The sequence below is a fragment of the Phyllobates terribilis genome, unplaced genomic scaffold (genome assembly GCF_046119375.1).
Source record: "Phyllobates terribilis strain yellow unplaced genomic scaffold, ASM4611937v1 Scaffold_1__5_contigs__length_1240528914, whole genome shotgun sequence".
In the NCBI taxonomy this organism is placed as follows: Eukaryota; Metazoa; Chordata; class Amphibia; order Anura; family Dendrobatidae; genus Phyllobates; species Phyllobates terribilis.
In genome coordinates this window covers 614,377,835-614,402,223 of record NW_027362761.1, presented here as the reverse complement: position 1 = coordinate 614,402,223, position 24,389 = coordinate 614,377,835, and the positions used below count along the sequence as shown (strand labels likewise).

Genomic DNA, 24,389 nt, shown 5'->3' with positions numbered 1-24,389 from the left:
TCACATCACGTGCCGCAATAGTCGACATAAATTAGAGCAGCTGCGCCCGTGCTTATCCTCGGTCAATACCGTGTTTGACCAGCAGGATAAGGGGGCGCCAGATAGCTGCCAGGTCTGACCAAGTGTGTTTTCGTGACAATACCTCGGACTGTGACCTGACTAAGCCTTTATCTTTCCCCTTATTCCTATATGTGGCCAAAAATGACTGACGGGCACTTCTAATATATACACAATCCTAAAAGAAGAGTAACACCTAAAAGTAAAATCAAATGATTTTTATTAATTACAAAAATAATATAAAAACAGATAAAAGGTGAAAAATATATACAGAGATACTATGTCACTTAGATACTCCAGCATATATTTAGGACTAATGTCTGCATGCCAAAATCCCAAAAATATACAGTCAAATAGCTGGTAACAAAAACTGCTGCAGGGTAGTACAATGGCTGATGGAGTAGTAGTACTCCTTGAAGTCTAGAAGTTAAGGCCAAGTGGCCGGAAAAATGAGTGATTCACACTCCAATACTTTTATACAAAGTGTAAGACAATTAAGATAATTAGTGCAGCCACATAGAACACACAAGGAGCATTAAGTAAACAGATTAAATACAGACAAGGCATATATCAAATGAACTGCTAATGGAATGAGGCAGAGCTGGGTAAGTAAGCCGAGTGGCTTTAGAGAAACACTGTGGCACGTTTCATATGAAGCTTCTTCCAGAGGTAAAAGGATCCACTGCAGCCTGATCTTGGCTTGAACTATCCATTTGCCTAATACCTGTGTCTTGATCCGCTACCTTCCTGGAATTTTGACCTCAGACCGTGACCGGACTACGCCTTTGTCTTTCCCCTTAGTTTACGACGATCTCTCTTGGCATCTGACCCCGGACCTCTTGACCACCCTGCCTCACAGCTTTTTCGTGAATAGTAACTAGCGTCACATTTATTATTCATTTATTTCACATAATGTGTACAACATAATATCATCTTGGGAGGCATTTGAACGCTTAAATACTTTTTTTTGTACTTAATTTCCCCTGCAACTGCTTCTGGTATATTATCCCTAGTTGCAGGAGGAAACTCCAGGGACCTAGCAGCTCCTGCCACCCTCCCTACAACCAGTGATCAAGTGACCGCTGGGACCAGAAGAGAAAGCACCACTAATGCTTCCTATTACTGTATATACAGCGTATGCTTAGTGCTGTGTATACAGTGATCGGGAAGGCAAAGATAATAAACCGTTTCCGCCTTCTCTATGGGAAATCTGGCTTTGACTGACAATCCGTAGACTGATCACGTGCACCTGCTCTACTATGCAGTAACATTTTAAAATGTCGCTGCAGAATAGAACAAGGACCGCCCGGACGTTCAGCATCTATGAGTATAATGGAAATAGATACTGTACCAACACTTTGGAATGATTTGCTAAATTTGAGCTGTGCACTTATATTGCTGGTCATAATTTACAAGACTAATTGGATACATGTTCCGCTATTTTCACACATCTTTTCACTTTTAGAAAGAAAATCTCCAATATAAAAAAATACATTAAAAAAAATTATATCTTCACATCAAATTCAACGTTACTCTTACTCCACAGAATCCATGTGCAGACACTGAAAACATCACTGCTTAGGAGGTTTAGGACTATTTTCAGTCGAAATATATCTGCAAAGTGTAACTATAAATTGATCTAATCCTCCATACCCAATGTGAAACACCCAATCCTACTTTTAGGTCTGTAAGGTTTGGGTCTTTAAGGGGTCACACATGACATTTTCTACTGTGGATCTTTCTTTAAATACATTATAGCAAAATGTATTTTGTAGTGTTTTGTTCAGTTTCAGCATTTTTATATGATGAATATTGATCATGTCCACATATCATACAGTAATAAACAGCAAGGTTCATGGAAGCTTCACTACTTTGAAAACAAATAAGGTTATTTTTTTCCCCCTCTCCTTTATCTGAAAATGTTTTTTTTATATATATATTTCGGGTTACATAAAATTTTGGTGTTTAGAAGTTTAAAGCTAAAACTTCTGCTGAAAAAACATCTTTTATTATCCAAGAGTCTATGAATAAACGAATGATGTTTCTGCTTAATATGAATTATATGAGGAGTTTCATGTAAATACTTTTATGTCCAAAAATGACAAAAGTATTCTCGGAGTGATACCTTTATTGGCTACCCAATGAATGTATCACTCCGAGAATACTTTTGTCATTTTTGGGCATAAAAGTATTTACATTGATTTTTCCGGATAACACAATATAACTTTGTATTGTACATCTGGAGGAGTTTCAGAATTTTATTGGACTCCGAGGATAACTTCAATAATCTGGCGTTAGTAATAAAACATTTCCTGACTTGTAAACATGAAATCAGACTTTCAACTTAATTCTGTGACGTTTAACAAGGTCACATATCGATGTAAAGCACTTTCTACATTCTGAACATAATTACGCCTTTTCCCCTTTGTGAAATCTCTTATGGTAAATCAGACTTGACTGATGTGTAAAACATTTCCCACATTCTGAACAGGAATACGGCTTCTCTCCTGTGTGGATTCTCTCATGTGTGACAAGATTTGCTTTAAGTGTAAAGCATTTCCCACAAAATGAACAAGAAAATGGCTTCTCCCCTGTGTGACTTCGATGATGATCAAGAAGTCTGGCTTCAACACTAAAACATTTCCCACATTCAGAACATGAAAATGACTTCTCTCCTGTGTGGATTCTCTCATGTGCAGCAAGACTTGATTTAAGTGCAAAGCATTTCCCACAAAACGAGCAAGAAAATGGCTTCTCCCCTGTGTGACTTCGATGATGATCAAGAAGTTTGGTTTTAGAAATAAAACATTTCCCACATTCAGAACATGAATAAGACTTCTCTCCTGTGTGGATTCTCTCATGTGTAACAAGATATGATTTAAATGCAAAGCATTTTCCACAAACTGAACAGGAAAATGGCTTCTCCCCTGTGTGACTTCGATGATGATCACGAAGTTTGGGTTTAGAAATAAAACATTTCCCACATTCAGAACATGAATAAGACTTCTCTCCTGTGTGGATTTTCTCATGTGTAACAAGACTTGATTTAATTACAAAGCATCTCCCACAAACTGAACAAGAAAATGGCTTCTCCCCTGTGTGACTTCGATGATGATCAAGAAGTTTGGCTTTAGAAATAAAACATTTCCCACATTCCGAACATGAAAAAGGCTTCTCTCCTGTGTGAATTTTCTGATGTCGAACAAGATGTGACTTATATGTAAAACATTTCCCACATTCGGAACATGAATAAGGCTTCTCTCCTGTGTGAATTCTCTGATGTTTTGCAACATCAGCTTGATGTATGAAACATTTCCCACATTCTGAACATGAATATGGTTTCTCTCCTGTGTGAATTTTCTTATGACTTACTAAAGCTGAATTATCTGAAAAACTTTTCCCACATTCTGTACATGAATATAGCTTCTCTCCTGTGTGAGTTCTCTGATGAGCTACTAAACCCGATTTATCTGAAAAACATTTTTCACATTCTGAACAGGAATAAGGCTTCTCTCCTGTGTGGATTCTCTCATGTGTAGCAAGGTTTGATTTAATTGCAAAGCATTTCCCACAAAACGAACAAGAAAATGGCTTCTCCCCTGTGTGACTTCGATGATGATCAAGAAGCTTGGCTTTAGAAATAAAACATTTCCCACATTCAGAACATGAAAATGGCTTCTCTCCTGTGTGAATTTTCAGATGTCGGACAAGATGAGAATTATTTCCAAAACATTTCCCGCATTCTGAACATGAATACGTCTTCTCCCCTGTGTGAATTCTTCTATGTGTTTGAAGACTTGAGTTTCTTGCAAATTGCAATCCACAGATACCGCACTGAAGCTCTCTGCTCCCTGTCTGATCTGTATTTGTAACAATCGGAGATTGGTCAGGAGACGGTTCCTCGGGATTAGGAGGATTATATATTAGCTCTGTACAGTTGAATCCTGAATTTACATTAGAGCTGATGAGATTTTCTTCTGAAGAGTGCGGCTTCATATAGTCATCTTCTAATTTATAATTTGCCGATAACATGAAGCTTTTCTCAGGTTTGGTATTGCCATTTTCTGTAAGGATTAAACATGAATTTTGTAAATTTCTTCACAACTCAAAGTAGATTTAACATTGCTATTAGGGTATGTTCACGCATGGCGTAATTGCAGCCGATATTTTTTGCACCGAAGACCAGAGTGTTGGCAGGAAATATACTGTGTACAATATGCACATTTTTGAGACATTTTGATGCATTTTTCACTTGTGTTATTTTTTTTCCATTCATTTGAATGTGTGAAACACATAAAAATGAGTACATATCCTTAAGCTATGAACACACCTTGCTTTTTTTTGTGCAGCCAAAACCTGATCTCTTGGCAGTAAAAAAAAGCTGCAGACAAAAAGCAGGCTTTGTCTGTCTTTTTTTTGCTGAGTTTTTCAGGATCCCAAAGTTTAACTTAGCTTCCACGATATAACCATGATCAAAGCAAGGTGTTAGGCCACCAATGCAAGACATATGTGTAACCATAAAAAATTTTTGGAAAAAAGGGGAAATTTGATCAAATTATTTGGTAGAAAAAGATTTTTATGTCTCAAAAAAATTCATGAAAAAATACACAACTGCAAATGTTAAAACAGAGAAGGGAGTTGAATTGGTCGAGCATAGTTTACTTCAGACATTGGCAGAGCATTGAACTTGTCGGACATTGTTTACTTTTACCCATTGGTCAGGCAATGCCTACTATACTAAGGCTTTGCTTACTTTAAACACATACAACTTATTTAATTACACTGTACTAATACTCATGCTAACATCAGGCTCAAATGAGGACACCAACACATTTTGGTTTAAATTTGGGAAATTCCCAATAATAGATGGGTTTCTCAACCTGCCTTTTTCACTAAAAGACGGTGCTAAATCTGATGCTTGCGTTTTCACTGCGTTTTTGCACTTACTCATTGCTTTCTATGGGTGCAAAAATGCTTTTTTCCAATTCAGACCAGGAAAAAAAAAACGTGTGTGCATAAGATTTCTGAAATTTCATAGCTTTTGCTGACACTGTAAAAAGCAGATTTTAAATTTGCAAAAAAGCAACATGTGAACGCAGGCTTAACCAGATGAGACACATGCAGTTTCTGAGGCATTTTGAAGTGCACACTCGGACTAGGAGATGCACTCCCATTTTCCTCCAAATTTAGGGAGGAAAAAGTGTGTCTTATAGTCTGAAAAATGCGGTAAATTAAATTGTAATTAAGTCTTTAATAACCCAGGAATTTAGAGTTTTTGTGCTTTCATTATTTTCTACATTTGTACCAAAACCCATTGCTTTTGTGTTTTTCCGTCGACATAGCTGAGGCCGGACAAAGCCATGTGAGGACTTGTTTTTTTGCAGGCTGAGTTGTAGTTTTTTAATATACAATGTAGTGAAAAAAAATGTTAAGTGCAGTAAAATTGGGGAAAAAAAACGCAATTCCACCACGGTTTTTGGGTTCTGTTTTTACTTTGTTCATTGTGTAGTAAAAATAACCAGGCTTCATGATTCTCCAGTTCAGTACAATTCTGGCAATACAAAACTTGTCGTGTTTTTATTTTTTTTATTAGGCGCTTCACAGGAACTAAAGCAATGTGGAGCAAAAAAAATAATCATTTTACTGTTTGTTTTTTTTTACAAAAATGCTACTTTAGCCCCGATGTTTTTATTTTCACAATGATAAACATGCAAAAATGAACCCCAAAATTTGTTGTAAAATTTCTCCTGGGTAAGCAGATATCCCATATGTGGGGGAAAACTACTGTTTGGGCACACGGCAGGGCTCGGAAGGGAAGAAGCACTGTTTGACTTTTTGAAACCAAAATTGGTTGGAATACACAGCGGATGCCATGTCGCATTTGGAAAGCCTCTGATGTTCCTAAACAGTGGACACACCCCCACAAGTGACCCCATTTTGGAAATCAGACACCTCAAGAATTTATCCAGACATGTGGTAAGCACATTGAACCCACAGGTGCTTCCCAGAATTTTACAACGCTGAACTGTGAAATGGAAAAAAATTTGATTTTTCCCACAAAAATGTTGTTTAGCCCCACATTTTTTAATTTCACAAGGATAGCAGGAGAAAATGGACCCAACATTTGCTGTGCAATTTCTCCTGAGTACCCCATATGTGGGGGAAAACTACTGTTTCGGAGCATGGCAGAGCTCGGAAAGGAAGGCGTGAAGTTTTGGAATGCAGACTTTGATGGAATGATCTGTGGCGTCGTGTCACATTTGGAAAGCCCCTGATGTGCCTAAAAAGTGGACACTCCCCACAAGTGACCCTATATTTGAGTTGATCTAATGTTTTCCTGGTATGTGAATTTTATAATGTAGTGGCATATGCAAGTTGTGTAGAGTGCATCAGGTTGGCATACGAGAGTCGTGTAGAGTGCATCAGGTTGGCATACGAGAGTCGTGTACAGTGCATCAGGTTGACATACGAGAGTCGTGTAGAGTGCATCAGGTTGACATACGAGAGTCGTGTAGAGTGCATCAGGTTGACATACGAGAGTTGTGTAGAGTGCATCAGGTTGACATACGAGAGTTGTGTAGAGATCATCAGGTTGGCATACGGGAGTTGTGTAGGGTGCATCACGGTGGCATACGAGAGTTGTGTAGAGTGCATCAGGTTGGCATAAGAGAGTTGTGCAAGTCAGAAATAAATTTATTAGTCCATGTATGAGTGGTAGTGTTAGGAGGGCGGTTGCAGACAACTTTATTATAATGGAACGCAACCGACCCCGGGGTCCGCGATGCAGCCTGGTGGACTGCTGCCGAACACTTTCCGGGTGAAAAGGAAAGCAACCAATTTAAATGATAAACCCTTCCGTGTTACTGCACACAGGAACGGGAATAGCGGTTCGCTTTATCTCCGTTGACTGCACGGGAGATGCGCAACCGGGGAAGTAGCTGTAGCCCTGTTAACTACACAGGGACTACACTGGCGGCGCTAGATGCGTGTGTGACTACGCCGACGGGTACACGTGCCTCCAGCCGGCGTGCTACTGGACTGAAGGTTATTACTCCACGTGGCTGACAGCCATGGACAGGACGTCTGCAGGCTGCTCAGAGTGTTAAGCGACCCCTTTGGCAGAGCCAGACTGCAAGACGGAGCTACCTGCCTATTTCCACTAGCCTGCCTATTTCCACTACACCTGCCTATGGAAACTACGTGGAACACAGTCGTCCACACATCAGCATCACTGCTCAATGATCAGAGAGCGCCGCCATGTTTGTGGGCGGGTCTTTTAAAGACTAAGCCCTGCCCACCTTCGCACTATTGGTGGCACCGCCCGTGACCAATCAGGCGGTGCCAGGTCACCGGATCAGGTGCTTGCCAAACCACCAATCACGGTCCGCCAGGTCAAGGACATGCTCAGTGCGAAGAATCCTGGACTTAGGCTCCAACAGCCCTGTCTCCCTCCGCAACCTATGCTTAACGTTGCTAGGCACAAATACCCGAGAGACAATCTGTACATCTCGTGGACCAGCTAGGCGTTGGGGCTGACGATGATGCTGAGCAGCATCAGCCCCGGCTGGACCGGAATGAGACACCACAGAAGGTTCTGAACCCATTTCGAATCCAGCAACAGCCCGACGCCTAACAGGTAGACTCTGAAACAGTCTTTCATATACAGACCAGGTATATTGGGGCATGTCTCGCATTGATAAGTAGTGTCTTTTTGTATCCCCTCAACCTACACTTACTCTCTGAATCCCTCCTCCCTTTTACAGACATGTCTTACAGACATAAATTCCTTACACCATACAGAAGCTGCTGCCACCTTATATAACACCACAACAGCTACAGCTCTTGATTCGGTCTCCCCCTTCACACATACCAAAGCTGCACAATCAACTGGCACATCAGCCTGACTAAAGAACTGAGAAGGGCTTCCAGGGTTGCTGAGCGGAGATGGAAAAAGTCCCACTCCAACGAGCACTTCATCGCATTCAAACAAGCCCTCAATACTTTCAGGTCCACACTCACAGCAGCAAAACAAACAAACATACTTCTCATCTCTCATATCCTCCCTGTCTCACAACCCTAAACAGCTATTCAGTACTTTCAATTCTCTCCTCCGTCCCCCAGCACCTCCTCCCTCTCCACTCAACTCAGCTGAAGACTTTGCCTCATTCTTCAAGCAGATGATTGACACCATCAGACAAAGCTTTTGCCATAAGTTACCACAGTCTCTCCTCATACCTACTGTGATGAAAGCCGGCCGGTGGGTGCAGCTCTCTGGCGCCCCCTTACCTCTCAGGTCAGTCAAGGTACTGCACCTAGAGAAAGTAGTGCCAGGTAGCTGCAACCAGCGCAGGGAACACGGTAGTGTGTTATCCCTTCAACGTCACTAAACCGTAACGTCACTACACAGCACAACTCGCTAGCGCCCTCTTAGCCTCAGGTCAGTCAAGGAACTGCACCTAGGATAAGCGGTCGCCAGGGAGACTGTCCTGTAACCTACTGGGTATCGGGGCCCTCTGTAGTGAGGGCGGTATATATATCTTCCTTGGCCGCGCCAGGAATATATATATCTGAACCTCCGACCGTCACTACCAGCCTTCCCCAATCCCCAGTTGGTATGCTGCCACCAGTCCCTATTTTAGATATACGCCCAGTCCGTGAATGGGCCTATATCGGGTCAGGAACCAACCCTGGGTAGCGTTTTGGCTTGAGCCGAGCTCACACGGACGTGCGTTCGTTATGCAGAATAAAAGGCAGGCCCACAATTACTTGAGGTAATTGATTATAATAATACACTAGATACACGATATACAACTAAATATACACAGGTATAAGGTCAGGCTAAACTATACAACAATGGAATACAACACACAGAATCACCACAGCATATCAGTTACCGGTTTCTTGATTTTCTTGTGACGCAGGGAGAGGATTCTGCGGTCGCAGGCACGGTTCTTTGTTACAGGCTGAGGCCTACCACCGCATGGTCAAACTGCTCCTCCCCTTGGTGGCCTCAGCTGGTGCTCAGATGTTCAGCACCCCACTCTTGGGTCAAGACTGACTTGTCTCTTGTCTGTCCTGCTATCTTACCTGCCCCGTCCCGCCCACTGCTGGTGAGGTCAGCTGGCTCAGTCTCCACCCTCAGGTCTAACTTCGATCAGAAGCCCAAATTCTATGGAACCCAATAACTTCTTCTGGGATGGTCTCATGATACCCCCAGGGGTTCCCATGGATTCGGGCCGCCGTAACCGACCTTTTGATATCAATTATGATACCATACGGTCCTCAGGAATGGCTCCGCGCTATATCTTGGCTTCCAGAGCACGTACAAACGTCTACCGCGGAGGCTTGTGTGCGCAATGGCTCCGGGACGCCGTGATATTTTTTTATTGGCCCATCCCACGCAACATGCGTGTACTATTCATGTTTCTATATCTTATGCCTCCATGCTTGTGACAGACAAAGAAACTAGTCCTATGGGACAAATGGTCAGGTACAGATAGACGAAGCACCCCCCCCTGCTGGCTGTGTTTCCTCTCGAAGTCTTTGAAGCTCCTAGCATTCAAGTGTTAAGTAGGCTTCTTATCTTACAGGAGCCTGGATGGGGGGAAACTATCTAGTTGACGTTTTAACAGAAGGTCCCAAGGGTGGGGGCTGCTGAAGTGTGGCCATCCCTGGATATGATTTATCATTACCAAGATGGCGGCTACAGGTTCATCACACCTCCCCCTATACGAGGGCGCGAGGGGGTAGCACATTCCTGTGTTCCCCCGTGCGTCCTTCTGCACCCTCCCCTTGCCGGGATAACCCGTCAGCGTTACCGTGGTCACGGCCTCTTCTGTGGCGAATGGAGAAGTGGCACTGCTGGAGAGCGAGGCTCCAGCGTAGCAACCTGCCATTCGACCCAGAGACCGTGTGTAACCAGCTGATTGGGTTGTGGTCCGTCTCCACGGTGAAATGGCTCCCGTACAAGTAGGGCTGCAGACGCTGCAGGGCCCATACAATTGCCAGGCATTCTTTTTCCACCGTGGAGTAAGCCACCTCCCGGGGCAGTAGCTTCCTGCTCAGGTACAAGACAGGATGTTCCTGGCCTGTCGTGTTGACCTGACTTAGCACAGCACCGAGGCCAAAGTCACTGGCGTCGGTCTGTACCACAAACGGCCGGTCGAAGTCGGCAGCTTGCAGTACAGGGGAGCTACTTAGGGCAGCTTTGAGTGCCCCGAAAGCTGTCTCGCAGGCGACTGTCCAGTCGACTGCGACGGGCAGCTTCTTCTTGGTGAGGTCCGTCAGGGGCTTGGCCAGGGTGCTATAGTGTGGGACGAACCTCCTATAGTACCCGGCGGTCCCCAAGAAGGACATCACCTGCTTTTTGGTCCTAGGAGTGGGCCAGGATGCGATGGCATCCACTTTCCCCGGTTCTGGCTTCAGAACCCCCCCGCCTACCCGGTGACCCAGGTAGAGGACCTCACTCATGCCCAGCTGGCACTTTTCCGGCTTGATGGTCAAGCCTGCCCGGTGGATCCGACCGAGCACCTGCCGCAGGTGCTCTAGGTGATCCTCCCAAGTGGGACTGAAGACTGCAATATCGTCCAAGTACGCAGCCGCGTACCCTTCAAGTCCCTCAAGCAGCGTATTGACCATCCGCTGAAAAGTGGCAGGGGCATTCTTCATGCCGAATGGCATCACTGTGGACTCGTACAGTCCAAAAGGGGTGATAAAGGCAGAGCGTTCCCTTGCCGCGGGGGTCAGAGGAATCTGCCAGTACCCCCGGCTCAGATCCATGATGGTCAGGTACTTAGCCCCGGCCATCCGATCGAGCAGGTCATCGATGCGTGGTATGGGGAACGCATCGGTGACCGTTACAGCGTTGAGCCCCCGGTAGTCCACGCAGAACCGTGTAGTTCGGTCCTTCTTTGGTACGAGGACTACAGGCGAGGCCCACGCGCTGCTGGATGCCTGGATCACCCCCAGCTTCAGCATCTCGTCTATCTCTTGGCGCATGTTTCCCTGCACCTCGAAAGAGACCCGATATGCTGAACGCCGGATCGGCGGGTGATCGCCAGTGTCCACGTCGTGGACAGCCATCTCAGTCCTTCCGGGCAGGCTGCTGAACAGCCCCCGGAAGGGGTGCAGGGTGGTCCCCAGCTGGGACCGTTGGTCCTCCGTGAGCTGGTGGCCAACCCCCACATCCTCGATGGACCCACCCGCCTTGGCTTGGGTGAGCAGATCCAGGAGGGTTTCTACCTCTCCTTCCTCAGGAAGGTTGCACACTGGGTGGGCAGTCGCTTCCCGCTCATGATGAGCCTTCATCATGTTCACGTGGAAGGCCTTCCTCCTTCCACGGGCGTGATCCAGGGTGACCAGATAGGTGACGGCATTGAGTTTCTGGTGCACGAAGTAGGGACCTTCCCAGGCTGCCTGAAGCTTGTTCTGTGGTACGGGGACCAGTACCCACACCTTTTGACCCACCTGGTAGGTCCTCTCACAAGCATTCTGGTCGTACCACCGCTTCTGGTCGGCCTGGGCCTGGGCCATATTGTCCTGCACCAGCTTTGCCAAGGCCATCATCCTGTCCCGGTGGCGCACGACATACTCGATGACCGACACCTCGGGGGTGGCCAAATCCCCTTCCCATGCTTCCTTCACCAGAGCCAGGGGGCCCCGTACCCGTCGCCCGTACAGGAGCTCAAAGGGGGAGAACCCCGTTGAGGCCTGCGGAACCTCCCGGTAAGCAAATAGGAGGTGTGGGAGGTAACGCTCCCAGTCTCTCCCGTGGGAGTCGACCAACATCTTAAGCATCTGCTTTAAGGTGCCATTGAACCGCTCACACAGGCCATTAGTCTGTGGGTGATACGGGCTGGCCACCAGATGTTGCACCTGCATTTGCTTACAGAGGGACTCCATCAGCCGCGACATGAACTGGGTCCCTCGGTCGGTGAGCATTTCTTGGGGGAAACCCACTCTGGAGAAGATCTCCAGTAAGGCGGTAGCCACCTTGTCGGCCCGAATGGACGACAAAGCTACCGCTTCCGGGTACCGGGTGGCATAGTCCACTACCGTGAGTATGAAGCATTTCCCGGAGTGGCTGGGAGTGGACAGAGGTCCAATAAGATCCACAGCGACCCTCGAGAAAGGCTCTTCGATGATTGGCAGAGTTACCAGTGGGGCTTTGGGGCGCGGCCCCGCCTTCCCCACCCTCTGACAGGTGTCACACGAACGGCAGTAGGCACCCACCGCGGCTCCCATCCCAGGCCAGTAGAAATGCTGAGCTATCCTGGCCTTGGTTTTAGCGATCCCTAGGTGTCCGGCCATCGGAATCTCGTGTGCGATCCGCAACAATTCCGCCCTGAACGGATAGGGTACCACTAACTGTCGGTCCCTGGGCCACGCCTCCGGTGAACCCTGCTGGACCGTTACCCGGTACAGCCGTCCCTGGTCCCAGACCACACGCTCGCAGTCTGACTCCATGGGAGGCTGTGCCGCCTGTTCCTTGAGAGCTTTCAGGCTGTCGTCTGCTTCCAACGCAGCCTGAAATTCCTGACTTGATGTGGCCAGAATCGACGAAACTGCCACATCCTCCGTCAGCCCCTCCGGGCATGTCACCTGGCCGCTGTCTGACCCGGCAGACACTTGGTCAGAAGTGGGGAAGCCGTCGGACCTCTGCAAGGCTCCTTGGGCTCCGGCGCTCCCACTCCTGGTGACAGCGGCTATGACCGCTGTGACCGTGGGTAGTGCCTGCTTCCCCTCTGTTTCTGACCAAGCCGCCCGATCAGGCAGGCTTCCTAGGCCTTTGGACATCTCGGATGTGGGGAACTCCTGCCCTGGGGTCTTACCTGGCGGCTCCTCTCTTGGGACACCCCCACCTCCCATGGCCTGTTCCTCCCCCTGCAGTGGGCCTATACTCAGCAGCCTGGATACCCCTGGGAGCCCTACACTGCCGGTAGCTGCCCCCCTCTCCATCCCTGAGCTTCCCTCTACAGAATCCTGCCCGCCCCCTCCCTCACCGGAGGACAAGAGGTCACGGCACGCCGGCTGAGCACCTCTGCGGGCATCCCCACACTCCCCACCTGCTTTCACTAACCCTGTTTGTGTTGTGTCTGTGCAGGTGTTACCCTCAGGTTTCACTCCCTCCTCCTCAGCAGGACACACACTACATACAACATGGTTGGCATTAGCAGCAGACAAATCAATACACTCTTGGGGGGCCGAACTTGGGGGTTCAGAGGGTACATACTGCGATACTAGACGCCCCAAGTCGGTCCCTAATAAAACATTTGCGGGAATATTTGGCGTTACTCCCACCTCCCGCATCCCCCTTCCGGCACCCCAGTCCAAATACACCATGGCAACGGGAAGTGCCGGCTCCACGCCTCCAACCCCGGAGACGGAAAGAGTCTTTCCTGGTACCAAGTCCTGGGGGGACACCACCTCAGGCCGTACCAGTGTTCGTTCAGCGCCCGTGTCCCGCAGTCCCATGACCGCAGAACGGCCTATGGTGACGGGTTGGATGTTGTCCAGGGACCTACCACCACCCCCTCCCACACACAAAACATTGGGCGCTCTCTGGGACTGGGATGGGGTCTTTTGGCGCTGGGGACACTCAGCCCTAAAGTGTCCTGGTTTGTTGCATAGATGACAACGTCTTACGTCTGGTCCTTGCCTGGAGAGGGCAACAGGGGGATACACCCCTTGTGTTCTAGGGGCCGGGGAAACAGGGGCATGACTGGGCTTACCCCCTCTCCAGGTGCTGCTGGCAGACTTCTTCAGCTCAGGCGTCCTGTTATTGGCATACTCGTCTGCCAGGGCGGCTGTAGCAGAAGCCCCTGTTGGTTTTCGGTCACGGAGGAACTGTCGGAGGTCCTCTGGGCAGTTCCACAAGAACTGCTCCGTGACGAACAGTTCCTGGACCTCCTGGCGGGTAGTAAGCGCTAGACCCGAGGTCCAGTGCTCTGCGGCTCTCAACAGCGCCCGCATATGATCGGTCCAGGTGTCCTTGGGGCCACGCAGCAGGCTCCGGAACTTCTGGCGGTACGACTCGGGAGTGAGGTTGTACTGCCGGATCAGGGCCCGCTTGATGCAGTCGTAGTTCTGTACCTCCCCGGCAGGTAAGTCCCCCAAGGCATCCAGGGACTTACCCCTCAAACGGGGGGTCAGGTATCTGGCCCACTGATCCCGGGCCAGATGGTGCTGAAGACAGGTCCGTTCAAATGCCACCAGAAAGGAGTCCAGGTCCCCATCCTTCTCCAGTAGAGGGAAGTCCTCAGCTCGGACTTTGGACGACTTGGTCTCCTGATGGGTTGGTTGCTCTAGCGGAAGCCCCCGCTGGGCCAGGTCCAGTTGGTGCTGGCGCTCCGCAGCTCGCTCTGCACGCTCCGCAGCCTCCCGGCGCTCTGCAGCTTCACGCTCCGCAGCCTCCCGGCGCTCCGCAGCTTCGCGCTCCTCCTCCGCTGCCTTCTCTGATGCTGCCAGGAGGGTTTTGTAGACGGCATCGCCATGAGACTGGAGACTTGCCATAGCCGCTTGTAAAAGGGCTTGTGATCTGGACAGGCTGGGCTGGGTAGGTGGTGGGCAGCCCACTGCGGGACCGTATACTGGGGACTGGCTCCCTGAGGTGCCCGGGCTGGACTCCTCCTCGCCATGAGTAACAATGTCCTCCCCTCCTGCCACACGGACCGTAGCATTAGCCTCCTGCAGGGTCTTGCTCCTGGTGCCGTCTGCCATCTTGGTAACCGACACCGCTGCAACCCTGAGTTTGCACACACCTTGTTATACTTTTAGCCTGACCGTCTAACGTTGGGCTGACCTTAAGACTCCAGCAGTGGAAGTTACCACTGGCAGTCTTTAGTGCCTGGGAGTAGGGGTCCCACAACACTATTATTCTGCAATCCCACCGCTCTGCCACCAATGTGATGAAAGCCGGCCGGTGGGTGCAGCTCTCTGGCGCCCCCTTACCTCTCAGGTCAGTCAAGGTACTGCACCTAGAGAAAGTAGTGCCAGGTAGCTGCAACCAGCGCAGGGAACACGGTAGTGTGTTATCCCTTCAACGTCACTAAACCGTAACGTCACTACACAGCACAACTCGCTAGCGCCCTCTTAGCCTCAGGTCAGTCAAGGAACTGCACCTAGGATAAGCGGTCGCCAGGGAGACTGTCCTGTAACCTACTGGGTATCGGGGCCCTCTGTAGTGAGGGCGGTATATATATCTTCCTTGGCCGCGCCAGGAATATATATATCTGAACCTCCGACCGTCACTACCAGCCTTCCCCAATCCCCAGTTGGTATGCTGCCACCAGTCCCTATTTTAGATATACGCCCAGTCCGTGAATGGGCCTATATCGGGTCAGGAACCAACCCTGGGTAGCGTTTTGGCTTGAGCCGAGCTCACACGGACGTGCGTTCGTTATGCAGAATAAAAGGCAGGCCCACAATTACTTGAGGTAATTGATTATAATAATACACTAGATACACGATATACAACTAAATATACACAGGTATAAGGTCAGGCTAAACTATACAACAATGGAATACAACACACAGAATCACCACAGCATATCAGTTACCGGTTTCTTGATTTTCTTGTGACGCAGGGAGAGGATTCTGCGGTCGCAGGCACGGTTCTTTGTTACAGGCTGAGGCCTACCACCGCATGGTCAAACTGCTCCTCCCCTTGGTGGCCTCAGCTGGTGCTCAGATGTTCAGCACCCCACTCTTGGGTCAAGACTGACTTGTCTCTTGTCTGTCCTGCTATCTTACCTGCCCCGTCCCGCCCACTGCTGGTGAGGTCAGCTGGCTCAGTCTCCACCCTCAGGTCTAACTTCGATCAGAAGCCCAAATTCTATGGAACCCAATAACTTCTTCTGGGATGGTCTCATGATACCCCCAGGGGTTCCCATGGATTCGGGCCGCCGTAACCGACCTTTTGATATCAATTATGATACCATACGGTCCTCAGGAATGGCTCCGCGCTATATCTTGGCTTCCAGAGCACGTACAAACGTCTACCGCGGAGGCTTGTGTGCGCAATGGCTCCGGGACGCCGTGATATTTTTTTATTGGCCCATCCCACGCAACATGCGTGTACTATTCATGTTTCTATATCTTATGCCTCCATGCTTGTGACAGACAAAGAAACTAGTCCTATGGGACAAATGGTCAGGTACAGATAGACGAAGCACCCCCCCCTGCTGGCTGTGTTTCCTCTCGAAGTCTTTGAAGCTCCTAGCATTCAAGTGTTAAGTAGGCTTCTTATCTTACAGGAGCCTGGATGGGGGGAAACTATCTAGTTGACGTTTTAACAGAAGGTCCCAAGGGTGGGGGCTGCTGAAGTGTGGCCATCCCTGGATATGATTTATCATTACCAAGATGGCGGCTACAGGTTCATCACACCTACTCAATTCTCCTCCTCCAAAACCAGCTTCTCCACCATCACAGATAAACTTTCCTCTTTACTCTCCAAGTCACATCTCACCACGTGTGAACTTGACCCAATTCAGTCCCACCTCATCCCAAACCTTACCACTATCTTCATTCCAGCCCTAGTTCACTTCTTCAACCTGTCACTAACAACTGGTGTCTTCCCCTCATGCTTCAAACATGCCTCGATCACACCTATTCTCAAAAAGCAATCCCTTGACCCATCCTCTCTGACTAGCTATCGCCCCATATCACTTCTCCCCTATGCCTCAAAACTACTGGAACAACACGTCCATCTTGAGTTGTCCTCCCACCTCTGTTCCTGCTCCCTGTTTGACCGCCTCTAATCTGGCTTCCGACAGCACCAGTCTGCTGAAACTGCCCTGACTAAAGTCACCAACGACTTACTGACCGCCAAATCCAAGCGACACTACTCTGTCCTTCTCTTTCTGGACCTGTCATCTGCTTTTGACACAGTAGACCATTCCCTCTTACTACAGACTCTCTCATCTCGGCATCACAGACTTGGCCCTATCTTGGATCTCCTCATACCTAACAGACCAGACATTCAGCGTCTCCCACTCACACACCTCCTCATCTCACCCCCTATCTGTCGGTGTCCCCCAAGGTTCAGTCCTAAGACCCCTGCTCTTCTCCATCCACACCTGGGACAGCTCATAGAGTCTCACAGATTTCAGTATCACCTCTATGCTGATGACACACAGATCTACCTCTCTGGACTGGATATCACCTCCTTACGAACCAGAATCTCACACTGCCTGTCCGCTATTTCATCTTTCTTCTCTGCTAGATGCCTAAAACGTAATATCACAAAACTGAATTCATCATCTTTCCACCATCTCACTCAACTCCCCCATCTGACCTATCTATCGAAGTCAATGGCTGTCCACTATCCTCAGTCACGCAAGCTCGCTGCCTTGAGGAAGCCCTGGACTCTGATCTCTCCTTCAAACCTCACATCCAAGCCCTTTCCATTTCCTGCCGACTCCAACTCAAAAATATTTCCCAGATCCGCACATTCCTCAACTATGAATCGGCAAAAACCCTAGTGCACGCCCTCATCATCTCCCGCCTCGACTCTGCAACTTTCTGCTCTGTGGCCTCCCTTCCAACACTCTCGCACCCCTCCAATCTATCCTAAACTCTGCTGCCCGACTAATCCACCTGTCCCCCCGCTATTCCCCGGCCTCCCCCCTCTGTCAATCTCTTCACTGGCTCCCCATTGCCCAGAGACTCCTGTTCAAAATCCTAACCATGGCATACAAAGCCATCCACAACCTGTCTCCTCCATATATCTCTGACCTAGTCTCCCGTTATTTACCTGCGCGCAACCTCCGATCCTCACAAGATCTCCTTCTCTACTCCCCTCTTATCTCTTCCTCCCACAATCGCATACAAGATTTCTCCCGTGCTTCCCCCCTACTCTAGAACTCTCTACCCCAACATATCAGACTCTCGCCTACTGTGCAAACCTTCAAAAGGAGCCTGAAGACCTACCTCTTCCGACAAGCCTACAACCTGCAGTAACCCTCGCTCCATCATACCACTGCACGACCAGCTCTACCCTCACCTACTGTATCCTCACCCATCACTTGTAGGTTGTGAGCCCTCGCGGGCAGGGTCCTCGCTCCTCCTGTTCTAGTCGCTGACTCGTTTACGTTAAAATTATTGTAATTGTTTTTGCCATGTATATCCCTTTTAAACATGTAAAGCACCATGGAATAAATGGCGCTATAATAATAAAATTATTATTATTTATTATTAATAATCCCCTTTCTGTAACACACTTTGCACCTTCTTTGAGGCCTTCTTCTCTTTCCAGTTTGAGGTACCTCACCTGGAAAATGTTGTCCAGGTACAAAAAGAGCACCTTCAGTTCAAGAAGTACTGGGACCCACTCCTTCCCGGTCTCCAAAAGTTAGGGCCTTGATCGTTACATCCTGGAACTGAAGGTACATTGCGGTCTGGTCCGCACATCGTGATAGCACAAAAGCTTTGTACATTGTCATCTGCACGATGTGCACGGCCAGCACATCGGCTTTTCTTATGGCACTGTACAGCTGGAGGACTTGATCAGAGACATTTACTCCAGCCATATTTTTATTGTACCCCATAACACGGTCGGGTTTGGACCTGTGTAGAGTGCTGGGGGTACCTCGTACAGCGGTGGAGGTGCTGCCATCACCATGTATTGTGGTCAAGATAAGGACACCCCTCTTGTCTACTTGACCACCAGCATGTTGTCGCTACATTGGGCTCTGACCTAACCCCTTCTGAGCAGCTGCCCAATTAGCGTCCTAACAGTACCGCAGAATGCGATAGCTCTGGCAGAGGGAATGGACACTGCAGCGGTGACCGCAAGATACAATGACCGCGCACGCGCCAGGATCCACAGGTCACAGCGCATGCACACTGAAGCTGGTAATCACACAGTCTCAGTGCGCACGCGCCGGACAAGCGGCCCACGGACCAGCTGCTCACTGTGGTCTTCAGAGCTGAAGCCGGTGGTAAATGTGAAAGAAAAGACACATATGAAAAAAGGACTTGTAACTGGTGCAGGCCGGGTCCACAGAGGACCTCGTAGATGACGTCTCCGTGCGTTCCCAGCTCCCTTATATCCTGCCCTGTACATGACTCCATGTATAACTCCTGCCCCATGTGTCATCTATACAGTATGTAGCAATATTATATACATACATACATACATACACACACACATTACATACCTGTGGAAACATTTACTGGAATTTCCTCCTTCACTTCACTCATAGATGGCGGATCTCCCCTCATCCTCTCATTTTCTTCTTCTTTTGTCTCATTTTCCACTTTAATAATAATCAGATCTTCCCCCTGATATATAAGATGAACAATATATACAATATAAAAAGACAATGGAATTATACGAAACCACTAAAGTCAATGAATTTTCTTACGACAGGATCAGAAAAGACAGGAACCCCCCCCCCCCTGAATTTATTGTAGTTACAAGGCTCGGGGCCATCTACCTTATGATTCTCCTCTTTACAGTCCTGGGGATACAGAGGACGGGGACATCTCTCTGGTGGATTTCTTTCCATAAGTCCATCTGTGGAGACACAACCACATAGTTACTGACTACACAGCCCCCTGTATATCTATTGTTGAAGAAATATGAAAATCTTTGAGACCCCTTTCACCCAGAGTTGCAGCACCACACAAGAGTTGACAAGCTTAAGTCTCTTAGATGTGAATTACACGGTTTAATATATAGGAAATGAGTAAGACTGCGATGTATAGATCGGAGACAAGGAGAAGTGAACCATCCTAATTAGCATGCAAAGCTTCCTTTGGGGTCAAAAGATCCAGGTGACTGAACAAAGATGTATATTGTGCATAGAAAAAGGGTACAGATTGGACAAATAGTTAAGACAGGAAAAGGCCTCTTAAGTTGAGAGAATTAACCACTTCATGCCGCAGCCCTTTTCCGTTTTTGCGCTTTCGCTTTTTGTTCTCCTTCTTCCCAGAGACATAACTTTTTTATTTTTCGGTCAATATGGCCATGTGAGGGTTTGTTTTTTGCGAGACGAGTTGTACGTTTGAACGACATCACTGGTTTTACCATATCGTGTGCTGGAAAACGGGAAAAAAAATTCAAAAAAGCGGTAAAATTTCAAGAAATGTGTAATTCCACAATTGTTTTTTTTTTTTGTTTTTTTTACCACGTTCGCTAAAATGCTAAAACTGACCTGCTGCTATGATTCTCCAGGTCATTAAGAGTTTGCAGATACCAAACATGTAGAGGTTCCTTTTTATTTAAATGGTGAAAAAAAAATTCCAAAGTTTGTTAAAAAAATAAAAAAATGATGCCATATCAGAGACCCGTAGCGTCTCCATTTTTCGGGATCTGGGGTCGGGTGAGGGCTTATTTTTTACGCTTTGAGCTGACGTTTTTATTGATACCATTTTGGGGTAGATATAATGTTTTGATCGCCCGTTATTGCATTTCAATGTTGTGGCGACCAAAAAAACGTAATTCTACCGTTTTGATTTTTTTCTCTTTACGCCGTTTACCGATCGGATTCTTTTTTTATATTGATAGATCGGGCGATTCTGAACAAGTGAATATGTATTTAGATTTTTTTTTATTGCTTTAATTTTCAATGGGGTGAATTAAAGGGGTATTCCCATTTCCAAAATCCTATCCCAATATGTAGTAGGTGTAATAATAATAATATTAGCAAATATCTCCAATTAGAAATGTAGTATAGTATTTTTGATTCGCTATCTCTCTTTCCTCATGTGCAGACATCACAGGACCTTAGGTGTCTATGGTTACGACCACTAGCAGCTAGCTAACTAACTGTGACTTTATCAGTGGACATAACCATGGATACCTAAGGTCCTGAAGTGTCTGCACATGAGGAAAGAGAGATAGCGAATCAAAAATACTATACTACATTTCTAATTGGAGATATTTGCTAATATTATTATTATTATTATTATTATTATTATTATTACACCTACAACATATTGGGATAGGATCTTGAAGGTGGGAATAAACCTTTAAACTTTTAGATTTGTTTAATTTTTTTAATATTTTGAAAAACTTTTTTTCTACTTTTTACTTGCTTCAATAGTCTCCAAACAAAAGTGCTCATCTGCTATGAAAGCCGACCCCTGGGCGATACTCATACCAGATCGGCTAGGACAACTGCAGGGGTCTCCTGCAGACTCCAGGTTGTCATGCCAACCCATCGGCGACCCGCGGTCATGTGACACAGGCTCCGATGGGCGAAGCGAGTGACGAACTTCCGGCGCGGCGATGTTAAATGCTGCTGTCAGAGATTGACAATGGCATTTAACATGTTAACAGCCACGAGTGGATTGCGATTCCACCTGTAGCTGTTAGGGGCACATGTCAGCTGTACAGATCAGCTATCATGTGCCCGGAAACGTGCGGGCTCAGTGCCGGAGCCCGCATCAAAGGGAGAGACACGACATGCACCGTACATATACAGCGCATGTCGTGAAGTGGTTAAAGCATATGCCTCACACCGGTTAGAGCTATTGTTACCCAGCATACACATTTCTTTCATCAGAACAGCTTCACTTAGACTTAATGTCTCCGCAAGGAAATATTGAATATCGAAATTTGTATAAATTCTATATTGATGAAACATACATTTTCAGCGCCGGGGCTAAAAGGGGAAGAAGACATAATTTTTCATAACTGTAACCTCTGCCTATAAGCCACAAACTCACAGTGGCCAGAAAATTGACAACAGCTATGCCATGTTTACCATCTATGGAAAGGTAAAATGCTAATGGAAAATATGGCAGCAATCTCGAACTTCTGTGACCATCAGGTGTGAAGTTATCGCATAAGAGGAAGATACAAGTCAGTGCAAGCTTGATCCCATTAAATTTTAAGCAAGATAGTTAAAATATAACATTTATTAGATATATATTAAAAAAATGTTTTCCCCTTTTAAGTATAAAAACCCTAATGGGCCAAATAATGAACCCTGGGTCTTCTGAATTACCTTAAATAGTTTATAATTGTGTATACAGTACAGACCAAAAGTTTGGACACACCTTCTCATTTAAAGATTTTTCTGTATTTTCATGACTATGAAAATTGTACATTCACACTGAAGGCATCAAAACTATGAATTAACACATGTGGAATTATATACTTAACAAAAACGTGTGAAACAACTGAAAATATGTCTTATATTCTAGGTTCTTCAAAGTAGCCACCTTTTGCTTTGATGAATGCTTTGCACACGCTTGGCATTCTCTTGATGAGCTTCAAGAGGTAGTCACCGGAAATGGTTTTCACTTCACAGGTGTGCCCTGTCAGGTTTAATAAGTGGGATTTCTTGCCTTATAAATGGGGTTGGGACCATCAGTTGTGTTGTGCAGAAGTCTGGTGGATACACAGCTGATAGTCCTACTGAATAGACTGTTAAAATTTGTATTATGGCAAGAAAAAAGCAGCTAAGTAAAGAAAAACGAGTGGCCATCATTACTTTAAGAAATGAAGGTCAGTCAGTCCAAAAAATTGGGCAAACTTTGAAAGTGTCCCCAAGTGCAGTTGCAAAAACCATCAAGCGCTACAAAGAAACTGGCTGACATGAGGACCGCCCCAGGAAAGGAAGACCAAGAGTCACCTCTGCTTCTGAGGATAAGTTTATCCGAGTCACCAGCCTCAGAAATCACAGGTTAACAGCAGCTCAGATTAGAGACCAGGTCAATGCCAAACAGAGTTCTAGCAGCAGACACATCTCTACAACAACTGTTAAGAGGAGACTTTGTGCAGAAGGCCTTCATGGTAAAATAGCTGCTAGGAAACCACTTCTAAGGACAAGCAACAAGCAGAAGAGACTTGTTTGGGCTAAAGAACACAAGGAATGGACATTAGACCAGTGGAAATCTGTGCTTTGGTCTGATGAGTCCAAATTTGAGATCTTTGGTTCCAACCACCGTGTCTTTGTGCGATGCAGAAAAGGTGAACGGATGGACTCTATATGCCTGGTTCCCACTGTGAAGCAAGGAGGAGGAGGTGTGATGGTGTGGGGGTGCTTTGCTGGTGACACTGTTGGGGATTTATTCAAAATTGAAGGCATACTGAACCAGCATGGCTACCACAGCATCTTGCAGCGGCATGCTATTCCATCCGGTTTGCGTTTATTTGGACCATCATTTATTTTTCAACAGGACAATGACCCCAAACACACCTCCAGGCTGTGTAAGGGCTATTTGACCAAGAAGGAGAGTGATGGGGTGCTACGCCAGATGACCTGGCCTCCACAGTCACCAGACCTGAACCCAATCGAGATGGTTTGGGGTGAGCTGGACCGCAGAGTGAAGGCAAAAGGGCCAACTAGTGCTAAGCATCTCTGGGAACTCCTTCAAGATTGTTGGAAGACCATTTCCGGTGACTACCTCTTGAAGCTCATCAAGAGAATGCCAAGAGTGTGCAAAGCAGTCATCAAAGCAAAAGGTGGCTACTTTGAAGAACCTAGAATATAAGACATATTTTCAGTTGTTTCACACTTTTTTGTTAAGTATATAATTCCACATGTGGTAATTCATAGTTTTGATGCCTTCAGTGTGAATGTACAATTTTCATAGTTATAAAAATACAGAAAAATCTTTAAATAAGAAGGTGTGTCCAAACTTTTGGTCTGTACTGTACATGCAAACCACACCTCAAAATGCCAAATACCAAGTATGTAGGATTTAGAAAAGACAACCTCAATTCATACAGAGTATTGAGGATCATACAATTAAATATTACCCTTACTAGTGTTGGTTAACATTTTAAATAACAATCATATAGAGATACCATGTATGCGCTCAGAAAATTAGGTATACAATGAAATCCCCCATGCCCTTGAACAAAAAGAGTACCATGGACTATACAGTAAAATCCCACATGACCTCTATTCAAAAAGGTACCGTGGACTATGTCAGGGAAAATCAACAAAGCCCCACTAAAAGAATCCTTCGGGTTGTTGTTATACCAAGCAAATTCAAACAATCTCACCCAATCCTAAAGTGCATCATGGCTTGATTCATCCTGGTATAATGTCATCCTAAACTTCATGACCAAAACATATTGGAGGTATCCTGCTCCCAACGCGTTTCCTCCTGAAATAGATTCATCAGGGGAGACTGAAAAAGGGGCTGAGGGTCTCCACCATTCCAAACAGCCCGTATCCTCCTCCTACACCCTGTCTCCTTTAAACTGCCGCGCTGAACAACACGCCGCTACGTCACTTCCGGTCACGTGGGCTGGTGTATCCGGTATCTGGAACGCAAACCATCGGGTGGAACGCATACGGGATCCCGCCGATGTCACATCCGGTGAAGTCCTTCCTGTTTCCGGTTACCAGAACGTATGTATGCCTCAATGA

General features: G+C 46.9%; 1 protein-coding gene across 1 annotated transcript in view; it reads right to left on the bottom strand.

Annotated features, from left to right (window-relative positions):
• Positions 1-340: 340 nt before the first annotated feature.
• LOC141272698 (uncharacterized) overlaps positions 341-24,389 on the bottom strand; it is a 50,034-nt gene continuing 25,985 nt past the window's right edge. Inside the window, exons 2-4 of the mRNA XM_073683674.1 lie at positions 19,494-19,573; positions 19,215-19,338; positions 341-4,121 (exon numbers count right to left, since the gene is read on the bottom strand). Of these exons, the coding sequence (XP_073539775.1) occupies positions 2,467-4,121; positions 19,215-19,338; positions 19,494-19,573 (1,859 nt within the window). The 3' untranslated portion in view covers positions 341-2,466. The remainder of the gene's footprint in view (positions 4,122-19,214; positions 19,339-19,493; positions 19,574-24,389) is intronic.